A 14011-nucleotide genomic window follows, 5' to 3' on the forward strand; every position below is an offset into this window, starting at 1 on the left:
GGCACTCCAAAGGGATCTGTCGAGGATGGGCGAGTGGGCATCAATGTGGCAAATGGGGTTCAATGTGGCCAAGTGCAAAGTGATGCACATTGGAGCCAAAAATCCTAACTATAAATACACGTTGATGGGGTCCGAACTGGCAGAGACTGACCAAGAGAGAGATCTTGGAGTTGTAGTAGATAACTCAATAAAATGTTGAGACAGTATGCAACTGCAATAAAAAAGTCCAACACTATGCTGGGGATTATTAGGAAGGGAACTGAAAACAAATCAGCCAGTATCATAATGCCCCTGTATAAATCGATGGTGCAACCTCATTTGGAGTACTGTGTACAGTTCTGGTCACCACACCTCAAAAAGGATATTATAGCATTGGAAAAAGTGCAGAAAAGGGCAACTGGAGTGATAAAAAGGTTGGAACACTTTCCCTATGAAGAAAGGTTAAAATGTTTGGGGCTCTTTAACCTGGAGAAACGATGGCTGAGGGGTGACATGATCAAGGTTTATAAGATTATGCATGGAATAGAGCAGGTAAAGAGAGAAGTATTCTCCCTTTCTCACAATATGAGAATTCGTGGGCACTCCAATAAATTGCTGAGCAGTCGTGTTATAACAGATAAAAGGAAGTACTTCTTCACCCGAAGAGGGATTAACACATGGAATTCACTGCCACAGGAGGTGGTGGTGGCTACAAGCATGGACAGCTTCAAGAGGGAATTAGATAAGCAGAAGTCCATCAGCGGCTATTAGCCACAAGATATAGATAGGAACTCTTAGGCTGGGGCAAGTGATAAACTGTATTCTTGGTGTCGGGGGGGCAACAGTGGGAGTGCTTCTAGTGTCCTCGCCCCACTGCTGGACCTCCTAATGGCACCTGGTATTTTTGGCCACTGTGTGACAGAGTGTTGGACTAGATGGGCCTTTGGCCTGATCCAATATTGGCTTCTCTTATGTTCTTAATCATAGATGTTTTATTAAAGATTCCTTTATTTCAAGGAGAAGGAATATTTTAGCAGAACTAAATTTTAGGTGTTTAGCCCTATGCTGGTTTCTACTGACCCACATAGATTATAAGTACAAGATCATACTAGTCAAGCCATTTCTGCATAACTGGATTCTGGGGTTCAGTAAAGGAGCAAAGTACTCTTTACCAAGGGCTTTCTCCCATTCACCTTCATGTGTACCATAGCACCAAGCCTGTAGCAAGGAAAAATGTGATCTCCTAGGATTTCCAGAGTTGCAGCAAGGAAAATACAAGCCTAGTGGCACCTTAAAGATATATAGTGTTTATTCCAGCATAAGCTTTTGAGAATTAGAAGTCACATCATCACTCCATACCTCTCAAAAGCTTATGCTGGAATAGTTTTTAAGGTTCCCACTGTGCATCTGTTTTATTACAGTTAAAGGCAGCATTATTTACAAATAAATACCACTACCAGTTTTGAACTGTGGGCTGATGATAGTCAAAACTGGTTCTTAGTACACCAAATCTTTTGTCTTGAAGGTGTAACAAGGAACTTTTTTGGCAATCTCTCAGTTTCTGCATAGAGAAAATACCTTTGCTTGAACTGTGTACTGGTCTAGTAATTGTAAGGAAGGATTTTCAGCTTTTCAGAAACTTACCCTTAGTTTCTAAACATACTTTTATATCAACATTAAACAGGACTAATCTGGTTTAGGGTTAGAATAGATCCCACAGTAAATTACTAGAAATTTTTAACCCCTCCAACCCATTGGAGGTTTCATTGAGCATAAATGGGGGTGGGGATCTATCATACACTTCATTAAATATTTCCCTTAGGCAGAAAAGGAACAGAAGAGCAGCAAAGATGTCAGGGAGAAAATATCAGAAAAATTAAGAGAATATAATTTTGTTGATTTCACCCTCAAAATGGTCATGTCACTCTCCCATTCAATATAATTGAGGGTAAAAATGACTCACCACCATCAGAGCACATGCTGTGGTTTATAAAAAAATTACAAATAGCAAAGGAATGAAACACTGCAGGGCAAATGACCTTGTCAAGGTTGAGGAATATGCAGAATACAGAACTGAGAGGACTGGAAACAAAGTTTTAGAATTCTTTCTCTCATGTCGCTGGGTTAATTTGACCCCATCTTTGTTAAGGTTTGTAGCTGAGGAAAATTAAATTGCAATATAACGAGACTGATAATTTTATCCTGGAAAAGGCAAGGTATCTTACAACGTGCATAAAATTTATAGTCTGGTTCTTTGATGAACCAGCTCTGTTATTTAAAAAATTGAAAGGGTTGAGCCACACTCAGGTTCTTCATCAAGTATTTGTATATATATCCATTTCTTACTGAATGGTGAAAACAGCTGATGTCCACTCCTTTGGGAAGGAACCACTGCCATTCCTTGTGTGGCCTATGTTGTCAGCTTGTGCGTAAAGTTCTCTGCTTTTCTCCAAAGCATTCCTGGAATTCTGAAATGTTGTTATTAAAAGTAATGGACCCACCTAAAATTTCCATGTGTGTTGAGGAGGCCTATTTCAGCCAGTTTCTGCCTGCATCTGACATCCTAATAAAACTGTTCCTTTTCCCACTTGAACTATTCTCTATCCCTCAGGAGCATCTGGGGGTGGGATTTGGGACTTTAACAGGAGGAGCAGATGTAGGCAGTACTTGAACAACCACTAGTTCAACTCATGTTCTGCTTGCCAGTCACAAACAAGGAACCAGATTTTTGATGATCGGTTTGACTGTTTGTTAAGAGGCTGCTGCATTGTATGCCTTCCTAACCGTGCACTACAGCACAACTGGTTTTTCCTACAGCCATGGGTGGCCATCATTTTTTGTGCCTTGCCACCAGAGGATTTTGGAGCTTTTTTAAAAAAATTGGTAGTTACTATTATGGTATTGCAATCTAACACACTACCAAAGTATTGTCACCATCACTGAAGTTTCACCTTTTAAAAAAATAGGCCTTGAGCTCCTTTTGCTATGTTGCTGTGGAGTTACAAGCAGAAACGTCTCAGTAGCTCCTTCCTTATTATAACTCCACAATGAAAGCAGCTAAAGACTGACTTAAAAATGAAAGCTTGGACTTCGCTGATCCTGACAATACTTTCAATTGCAGCAGCAATAGCTGATTTATTTATTTATTTTTTTAAAAAGAAGCTTCCCTGTGGAACATCAGGTGAAAAATGCAGAGAAAATGGTAGCTCACTAAGCATTTTGCATTTTGCACAGGTTTGAAAAACCCAACACAAACCTGTTTAGCAGGCATTTGAGTCATTTGCTGCCAATTGATCAGACAGGGTCATTGGCTCACATCTGATTGTCTCATTTGAACACTACAAATTTGACTGTCAGACACATTTAACATGAATTTTGTGGCGTCCCTAGTGGTGACTAGGTCATGCTTCTGCAGCTCCACAATGAAAGCAGCTAAAGACTTACTTAAAAATGAAAGCTTGGACTTTGCTGATCCTGGCAATACTTTCAATTGCAGCAGCAATTGCTGATTTATTATTTTTTTAAAAAAGAAGCTTCCCTGTGGAACATCAGGTGAAAAATGCAGAGAAAATGGTAGCTCACTAAGCATTTTGCATTTTGCACAGGTTTGAAAAACCCAACACAAACCTGTTTAGCAGGCATTTGAGTCATTTGCTGCCAATTGATCAGACAGGGTCATTGGCTCACATCTGATTGTCTCATTTGAACACTACAAATTTGACTGTCAGACACATTTAACATGAATTTTGTGGCATCCCTAGTGGTGACTAGGTCATGCTTCTGCAGACAGAAGGATTTTAGGTGGCATCCAACTCAGTGTTATTTTACAATGCATACACTATATAGTGAGGATATTAGCAGAGCTCTTGCAGGTTGCCTTGTCCATTGACGGGGTTAGTCTTTGTGTTAGAGAAAGCAGGTATCTTGAAAAGGATTGTAGTGTAATGGTTAGAATTACTGGACTTGAATTGCTGAGACCTAGACTGAAATCACTGTTCCTTCTCTGGTTGATCATGTATCAGTCCCTAACCAAGGTCCATAAGGTTGTTGCAAATAATATTGGGGAAGGGAACACCGTATATGCTGAACCTGCAAATCCCGGAAGCACTGTAGAATAAAAAGTTGCAGATCATCATCATCATCTTGCAAAGGCTATAAAGGTGGCAATGCACACCAGGGCAAATGTCCTTATAATGTCTATAGCCATTTATTCTGTAAATAAACTGTGGTTCCATGAGACGTGACTTAGTCATTAACTTGAAAGACTTTGCAAAAGAAGGAGTGTTGTTATGGCTTAAGTTGTGCCAGGTCTCAACCCCAGCATGTATTTTGCTATGTCTGGGTGTGTTGGAACATACGAAGAAAGAATAGATTGAATTCCTTCACCATCAGGTACCTATGTGGCATCCCCAAACATTATGATTTCCAGAACAAAGAACAATGTTTTCAGAGAGACTGAAGCATCTCTTTTTCTAAGATTGTAATGGAACTACAATACAATCCAACATCAGTGGAGTCTTAATTTGTGAATTGTTTAATGAGAGCTGAGGCAGCCCTAGAACCTGTTCTGAGTGCCAGGTTATAGCTGTGTGTCTCCAAGCATGTGTGGAATTCATTTTCTTCTTCAGTGAGTAACAACAGCTTAAAGCTGCATCGAGCATTGTGTGTTTCCTTGATGGCTTATTGTGGCCAGAATGGCAGGGCATGTATTTGAAAAAGAAATGAAAAGAAAATGAATGACTGAATTAATGAATCTGGGGGAAAGCTCGTAGGAAGACTTGAAGGCTAGCATTAGTTGTTACTAATTTTTCCTTACAAATGAATTAAATTGCAGTAGAAAGTGAGCAAAGGGGTTGTGAATAGGGTTGCCAGACCCCCCAATGGAGGCAGGGGTCCACCAGTGTCCGGCCATACCTCCAGCCTCTGATCAGCTGGCTGGAGGGGAGGACTGGTCAGTGTTGCACCGGAAGGGTACTTTTTACTTTCTACCACATTGAAAATTATTGTGTAGAACACATGGCTACAGTCTTCTGTGGCCCTAGTAGTGCACTGGTAGATGAGGGGAGCAATACTAAGCAGGTCTTCTCATGTTATTCAAAATAGGGCTTACTCCCAGGAAAGTATTTTTAGGATTGCAGTGTACTCCTAGTAGTCCCCCCATATAGAAGATACCTGTGCAGCTTGACCAGGAGTCTTGTTTGGCTGCTGTGCTATAGCTCTAGTTACAAGAGGCAGTGTGGTGCAGGTTCTCTGGTCTGGTTGCACAGAGTCAATGGTCCAATCTGCATTGGTATTTCCCACCATTGTGCCAATGATCTCACATCATCTCACAAATTTCTGTCTGCATTTCATGCCGGATCCACTCTCCTATTGTTTCATCTCAGCATCGGGGGTCTGCATCATTTTATTACCATTTAGTGATCACTCCGAGGTCACTATGGCATCTCACCACCTTATCTGGTTTTAAGGTGGTACAACTGCCCCCTCCCCACCATCGAGCCACTGTGAGCAAAGAGCAGACAACTGGAGCTGAATTCTTCCCCCCCCCCCAATCTTTTCTAAGGAGATACACAAATTGTCACAAAGGAAACAAGTTAGCTGAAAATCCAGTAATCTGTGTTTAAAAGCAGCCAGGGAACATTTTCCTGCAATCATATGGGGGGGGGGGGGGTTGGTGGAAGTGAGCACCCACTCCCTCCCCCTCCCCCTCTGCCAAGTCACCCCCTTTTACTTTCTGTGTGTGTGGGGTTGCAGGTGCCGTTTCCTCCCCACAGCACAGTGCAGTGCAGTGCCCTGCTGGCACCCCTGGGAGGCTGCTCCTCCCCCCTCTCTTGAGCGCTCTCTCTAAACAACTTGCATCCTGATGCAGACAGAGGAGCGCTTTATACTGAGCCAAATGAGAAGCCGGCACCACAGCAGCACGGAACAGCTTTACATAGCAAATGCAGATTGGGCCAATATGTAACTCCCCTTGGAAGCCAATACAATCTGGAAGTGCCTTAGCTCTTTCTCAGTCTTGAACAATTTTATCTTTTGAATTTCTTTTTTCAGCCTAGTTTGCTATATATTTCTTTTCTTTTGGGAGTAAACACATCAACTTCCTTGCCAAGATGATGGATATGTTGGAATTTGGGGAAGCTGCGCTTTTCCTCCGAAAAAGTGAGAAGGAGATTATGATGATGCAGACTGTGGCCTTTGATGGTAAGACACCATCTTCTGGTTGTGTTGCAGACTAGTTAGCTTGAATGAATTGCTAGATCAAATACTACTTGAATAGCATGTGGTGGGACATTTTATTGATCTGGAAAAATTTTATTCCAGTTTTTGTTTTGTTTTTTGCCTTGAACAGCAGTTTATAAAACTTAAATATAATGCTAGCCAATAGATGAAAAATAATTTTTAAAAGTATACAACTGACTAATTAACATCAATTAAATAAACAAAGAGTGCTAAAAGATCAAAAGCTTGGAGCTGTTAGGATGTCTTGATTCGATATCTAAATGAAGACAGCTGGTGCCTTATGAATATCTCTGGGAAGGAAGTTCCATAAACTGGATGTTGCCATAGAAAAAGGCCTGTTGCTAATTGTCACTCACCTCGAAAGTCAGATGTACCCATTTTGGTAGTACTCTATTTTAATGAGCATTGGGTTGGATTTTACCAGATTTTCTGCTGGGGAAGAGGGTCATTTATTTTGTTTAGTTATTGCTTTAGAAGATGTATATGCTGCCTCCCCAGAGACAGGAGATGAAACTGATTTTCATCCCCAATAGAACTATGCTGGGAATTATGGGATCTTCATGGGACAAAATCACGTTGAGGAAGAGTGTCAGGGAAAATCCACAATCATCTCTTTTACCAATGGAAAAGTGGTAGGATCTGACACATTGCCTTTCTAGACCAGAGCTACTCATATTATGCTTTACAATTCATTTTTTCCAATCCTAATCCTACTATCTGGATTTTTATTTGCAGTTTAATTCTTAAACAGTAGCGTGATTTAGTGTCATTTTGGCAAACTTTCCATTTTATTTGGCAAAATAACTTTTCCCTGTAAAATTTGTGATGACTATAATGTCAATATCTAATAACAAAAGTTATAAAACTCTGGCAGGCCTCATCTCTTTATAGATGATTAGCAATATTCTCTGAAAGCCGAGAGCAGCTGTATATAATCTCAAAATAGTGCAGCAGCCTGCATAGGGAAGGGCATTCCAATACACAGACTGTTCTTAGATGAGAAATGTGCCAAACATTAATAAGCCCCTTTACCATTTATTCATACTGGCAACTCACACAGGATATATTAAAAAAAGAGAGCTGCTTTATTGCACATGGGTGACTTATGATCCATATGAGTTAAGTTCTTTCAAGCGCCAAAATGAAGAAAATGGAACAGCATTTTTAAGCTTCAACTACAACTGGAAGGTAATGTATCTGAGTGTGCTGCCCTCAGGCTAACTAGAAATGGCCAATGTCATTTGTGGCTCATAGGCACAACATTTCTATTTATTTAAATTATTGGTGTCCTGTTTTGCCAGATAAAAATTGTCTGAACTTGCTAACAATTAAAATATGCAATAAAAATAATACATCACGGACTCTTTACTGAATGCATCACCTCAAATTGGTATCCCATTTAATAATAATAATAAAAAACCCTGCCATATTTTTCTTCTACTGTGTGCCTCACAAAGGGCTGGTGCATTCCAGATAGTGCTAGGGAGTCATCTGATTAATTGCTGGCTTTTATGTTTTTAGGGTAACTGTGGCCATCTTTTTCTACTCTGTCAGTAGCTTTTTGGAGCATCTCTTTCGGACCCAACACCACACACACACACAAACATGAACGCACATGAAGCTGCCTTATACTGAATCAGAGTATTGGTCCACCACAGTCAGTATTGTCTCCTCAAACTGGCAGCAGCTCTATAGGGTCTCAGGCTATGGTCCTTCCTGTCATCTGCTGCCTAATTCTTTAACTGGGGATTGAACCTTGGACCTTATGCATGTCTAGTAGTTGCTCTAGTCTGCAACATAACCCATGCTCCATTTCACCATTCATTTTAAGACTAGATCTTCTCTGTTGTAAAATCCAGCCCCCCCTCTCTCTTAGCACTGTTGCCTGAAGTCAGCCTTGCAGGGGTATTGTTCAGTAGCATGCCAAGGAGCCAGGCAGGGGAATAAGGACTTGTGCAGACTCTCTCAGGTTAAACAGGACTTTATTTTTACAAGGCACATACTGAGGATATTGCAGAGGACAGGACCTAGCACACCAAGGAAAATAAACTAAAAGACAGGTTCTAACTAAAGTACTTGCAGTCTATTTGTTGCATCTGGGTAGATGCGGGATGCCTTCCCTGGTTGCATCTGCATCTTCCTTTCATGTCATTCTCCTCTGTCATCCTTCATGGCTAAACACACACTCCCCAGAGTTCCCAACCAAGAGGCCACAAAGGAAACCAAGAATGAAGCCCCAAACGAAAGAACACCTCTCCTTTTCAGACCCCCACCCCCACGTGTGCTCTGGGGTCTTCAGCCAGTCTGGGTGCTCAGCTGTGGGTCTCCAGACTGCCAAACCTGCACCCTCCAATCAAGAGGTTAACACATCAAAGGACTGGTATGTTATCTCTCCCAGCTGGAAAGGATACCCTGTTCCTGCAAAGAGCATCTTTCCCCCTTCTTCCTAGCCATGAAGACATCTGGACCTCTTTCCATCACCATAACTGTCAAGGCAACTCCTGTCCCCTGGTTCTACAAGCTGCAGAGAGAAAATTTTTCCACATTGTGTTTGAAATATCTCCCTCCCCCTTGTTTTGATGTATTGTATATGGACCTTGATTATTTGAGTACTGTGTTTAGAGTACGCTGTGTCTGCTCCTCTCAATACTTTGGTTTTTCTCTCTGAAAACTCTTCCATCATATATATATTATTTAACTATCCCTTGCTATTTTTGTCTGACTCGGCTTAATGCTAGCCCTTCTCAGGTTCGCCAGGGTAGATTTTTAAATATTCCATGTTCTGACCATCTTTGTCCTTGTCCTTCAGGTAAAATCGTTACCTCTTTTCATATTCTTTTTGAGTGCCCGATCTTGGAGGATCTTAGAGCAACTTTTATTACTCTTCTTTTAACTTGCCGTTCTGAATTTACAATCTCAGATGCTTTGTATTTTTTATTTTGTGATAAGTATCCTAAAACTACTTTAGCAGTAGCCAGTTTCCCCCCCAGTCCTTTCATCCTTTAAGTCATAGCTGCTCAAGAACATTGTCTCATGGAGCTTCGATGGGAGAAAGGAAAGGATGTATTGTATATCTAGCCTGATGAGGAGCTGGAGGATATCAAAAGGTTACACAAGGTTTTGTGACATTTGGGTTGGTCCTAATAAAAAGCTATTACAGTTTTTATTTTCACATTAAATAGAGAGCACAAAGATATAAACAACAATAAAGACATAAACAGTAATAAATAGTAGTCACCAGAAAATCATAGCAATATAATAATGTAAAAGCAGCAGGAGATAATCACTGAAGCAAAAACAAAGCCAATCAAGATCTTTCATCAAAACTAGGATTGAAAAAAGTCAAACAAAATATAGGATGAAACCAACACAGAACAAGCAAACAACCCTCCCCCCCCCCATGTTTAGAGTCTAATCACGCAGCCAAGACTCCAGGCAAATCTCCTATGAAAAAGTCTCCCAAGAGGCATGCCACTACCACTAAAATAGCCTCATCTCTCATTACCACTGCTCTGTTAGCAGGGGTACATCAAACAAAGCCTCTCATTGTGTCTTTTGAGATCTGCACTGTGACATATTTCCATCAAGTATAATCTGCTGTGCAGTTGGGTAGATCAGTTTTGGTTATTGTATTGGTGTGCAAATGTCAGCTCCCCTCACTTCTAAATTTTCAACATAAGGTTGCTTTGGTTCTTTTGTTTCATAAATGTGAAAGTCATGAATATAACTGCATTCTTTCTCTTTTATCAAATGGGTATGTAAAGTAGTGCATAAAGTATGGGCCATCGAAGGTCTCTTAACTGGAAAGTGACCCAAACTTCATGCCTTTAGGATGTGACTTATTAATTGCACTGTTGCTTCCAACTTCAGTCAGGTTAGTGTCCAAGTGAGGCTTGGCTCCAGCTCTTGCTGCATCAGATTCCTCTTCCCTTTGAAAGGGCCTGTGGTAGCACTGAAGTGATCAAGACACTGAGCTGGAGAATCACTGGTTAAAATCTTACCTTGTTAACCCTCCGGATTGTTCTGGGCAAGCCACCCTCTTCTCTCTCTTCTCGATCTGTCTCTTTTTGTCTCATCCTTAGGGTTGCCAGCTCTGGGTGGGGAAGTACCTGGAGATTTTAGAGTTGGAGCCTGAGGAGGGCGGGATTTGGGGAGGGGAGGGACCTCAGCAGGGTACAATACCATAGAGTCCATCCTCCAAAGCTGCCATTTTCTCCAGGGAAACTGATCTTGGTTGTCTGGAGATGAACTGTAATAGTGAGCTGCCACCTGGAGGCTGGCAGCCCTACTCGTCCGCTCTGTAGTGTGGAAATAATTCTGTTACCTCAGAAGATGCCTTCTAGGTGTTGCTGAGTCTATGGAATGTTTTTAGGAAATGATGGAATATGAACCCCAGACAGTAATATGCAAAATTAATACACTGTGCAGTATTTCGTATGTTTGCAAGCCACTGAAAGACTAATTTCATTTCCTAGGGAAGAAGAAATGCTGGATTCCAGATGATAAACAAGCTTACATGGAAGCAGAGGTTAAAGAGAGTGGCGGTGGCAAAGTCACTGTTGAGACTGCAGACGGGAGGGTAAGGTCCCCCCTCCCAACCCTGTTTGATTAGTCACCAGAGTAAAACATACTAGACATAATGAGGACAAAGGAACAGATTTTGCTGCATGCGTAAGCCAGAAAATCTTAAATAGAAAGAAGCAAGTATCCAAGGAAGGGATAGGCAGGAGAGAACAGCATGCACCAGAGAAATTCCCTTTCTGTTCTCACCACATGAGATCCCACTGCTAAAGAGACACATCTCTTTTTAAACTGAACAGAAGCTTGTGTCTTCAGCAGTGGAGAAATGCTGGAATGGTAAGCAAAGAATGTGCAGTTCTGTTCCAATGCACATGATCCTTCTTTGTGTTGGAGTGAGTGACTCAGCATGCTTGGACATTAGGGGGTGCTACATCACTCTAAGAGTGTATAGGTGTTATCTCCTTCAATAGGATGCCTTTCTTTGTCTTAACCTGGGAGCTGTCCTCTGACCCCTTCTTCTCTCACACATTGGCTGATTTCACACTAGAGCTGCCTCGATGTTGCGCCGCCATTTCCCCCGATACTATTGGTCAATTTCATACCTGAAGCTGCGGGGCTGCATTTTGACTCGCGGCTTCGCCCGATTCCCCCAGTTTCATGATCCTGTTTTTTGAGGATCACGAAACTGCAGAGGAAATCGGGCGAAGCTGCGGGTCAAATGCAGCCCCGCAGCTTCAGGTGTGAAATTGACCAATAGTATCGGGGCAAACGGCGGCGCAACATCGAGGCAGCTCTAGTGCGAAATCAGCCATTGTCTTCTCACACTATTCACACGGCCTTCCATGGAGACACATGTCTCTGCAGGTTTCTCCTGTAGATTCAGTGCCCTCATACTCCCACACACATGATGCTGGACAAGCTGGCCATTTGTGATAGGGAAAGTATTCTTTAGACTTCTCTCTCTCATTTCGACTGCAACCTGAATGTGAACTGTATCTACTTGAATAAATGTGAGTTTACCTTTTTTTTGCAAGATACTTCTAAATCCATTGAAGAAAATGCACTTAGAAGCATGAAAACTCTGTTTAGGATTGCATTCTCAGTCACATGATGCGTGTGAAGTATTTTATTATTAGTAGTGTTATGGCTGCAGAGAACTGTTCAAAGTGTAGTTTCCCTTTGGCTCCAGCTCTTGCTGCATCAGATTCCTCTTAGCTTTGAAAGGGCCTGTGGTAGCACTGAAGTGGTCAAGAGATTAAGCTGGAGAATTTCTGGTTAAAACCTTCCCTTGTTAACCCTCTGGATTGTTTTGGGCAAGCCACCCTCTTCCCTCTCTTCTCGATCCCTCTTATTCTCTCATCCTTAGGATTATTCTTGGAAAAATGACTTTTTATTAAACTATGTGTCAGCTCACTTGGTCATTTCTGCAGTAGTGGAAAGACTGCCCTCTTCTTTCTTGCAGACAATCACTGTGAAGGAAGATGATGTTCAACAGATGAACCCTCCCAAGTTTGACATGATTGAAGATATGGCCATGCTGACCCACCTCAACGAGGCATCGGTGCTACACAATTTGAACAGACGCTACAGTAACTGGATGATCTATGTACGCTTTTAAATATGTTGTGAATTGTGTTATATAGGAGAAACAGTATGGAGTTGATCAACAGCTCCAGCTAGAGGGTGTGCTTCTGTTCTCTCCCCCCCCCCAATTCCTAGCTGACCCCCATAGGATTCAGTTCTAGTTATGCATAGAGGAGTGTTCCTTTTTTGTCATTATATTCTCTTCCTCCTTTTCTTCACCCACATTCTCTGTCTCTGTTTATATTTACTTCCCCTTGTTTCTATGAAGGTCTGCTGCTTGGAAATTCCTAAAATGGGGACAGATAAGGCCATACAGCGAACAGAGCTACCCCATGCTAGAGCCGTCTCACCTAGGGTAGCTTGGCCCACTGTGTTTTCTTACCACAGATCAAGGAAGATTTTATCACACATTAGATGCCGAATGTGTGGTTGAATGTACAGTAAAATGGTCATCTGAATGGACTTTCTTAGACATGGGTTATCTGTCATTCAGTGGTTCTACAGCCAGTTGGACTCCATTTTTTAGAACTACCTGGAATGGCTTCCATTTTAGAAAATCATTGCAAACAGTCTTTCTTCCAATACGATCTGCTTACTAGGAAGAGGAGACTAATTTTTAAGACACCAGGTTCCAATAATTTCTCTGCTTTACATCCCTGAGTAGCAGCTTGCCTCTGGCAGCCACAAGGTCTAGCTGCCAAAGGGTATTTTTGCTACCCTATAAGAATTAAAATGTCACTCTTGTGTTTTATTATATGACGAGCAGTAAGGTGATAGCATGTTAAATGAACAGGGGCTGAGGAGAGGACAGTTTTCTCATTTTTACCTGTGATGCCTGTCATTTCAGCCCCTTAGAACTGTTTCTTTGCCTTGGGCAGCCAATAGAGATCAGAAGGGTCTTGATAATGTCCCCTCCATTGTGAGGGGATTCCAGCCCCCAGTTGTCAAGCTGCCTCTCTGTGCCTCTTCCAAGCAGCAGTATTCACACGACTGAGGCAGCTGCTCCTGGGATTTTGGCAGCCCAGGGAGTTATAGCCTTTGCTTCTATGGTTTGGCCATTTCTGGCAACAAGAAAGATCTTTTGAGTGACATCTTGGAAATTGGGGAGCTGGCCCAGGCTGCTCTGGTCTGTCTCCTTGCTGCTTCCTAGGGATAGCAGAAGCAGAATAAATTATGCATAATGAACTAATATGCATATGTTGCATAATTTATTCAACTTGCAGCAGTTGGCTTTTCTCAGTGTATCACCATGCAACAGAATTTGGATATTTATAGGACAGAATATCCAGAGCCCTAACAACAGCATAAAGAGGAGTTTAACTCCTTTTTAAACTCATGACTTATGAGTTTGAGGCTGTTTATATCATGGACTGTGCAGATTGCTTTGCTTTCCAAAGGCCACGTACAGAGCTGCACTGTTTAGGATTCATCATCTTGTAACAGATGACGAGCTTTGGCCCCGTTCATACGAGCCCATTTGGGACGGGAGCGGGACGGAACAGGGGCGGAGCAAATGGACGCGATCCCACCTCAACATCTGGGGAGCGTGCCGTCTCCGTCCCTGATCCGGCCCAAATGGTGATGCCCCGCTGCGAAAACGAACCACCTATCTAGGTGGTTGCAGCCATCTGGAGCGCCCCAAGCCGGCCGTGGGATCGGCGGCGCGTCCTTGCGCCGCCACATCCCA

At 42.2% G+C, this 14011-nt stretch overlaps 1 protein-coding gene across 1 annotated transcript in view; it reads left to right on the forward strand.

Moving 5' to 3' along the window:
* The first annotated feature begins 6089 nt into the window (after positions 1 to 6089).
* LOC107118586 (myosin heavy chain, cardiac muscle isoform) overlaps positions 6090 to 14011 on the forward strand; it is a 115638-nt gene continuing 107716 nt past the window's right edge. Inside the window, exons 1-3 of the mRNA XM_015420948.1 lie at positions 6090 to 6180; positions 10695 to 10798; positions 12203 to 12346. Of these exons, the coding sequence (XP_015276434.1) occupies positions 6090 to 6180; positions 10695 to 10798; positions 12203 to 12346 (339 nt within the window). The remainder of the gene's footprint in view (positions 6181 to 10694; positions 10799 to 12202; positions 12347 to 14011) is intronic.

This window comes from Gekko japonicus, unplaced genomic scaffold (genome assembly GCF_001447785.1).
Source record: "Gekko japonicus isolate JY-2015 unplaced genomic scaffold, Gekko_japonicus_V1.1 scaffold2936, whole genome shotgun sequence".
In the NCBI taxonomy this organism is placed as follows: Eukaryota; Metazoa; Chordata; class Lepidosauria; order Squamata; family Gekkonidae; genus Gekko; species Gekko japonicus.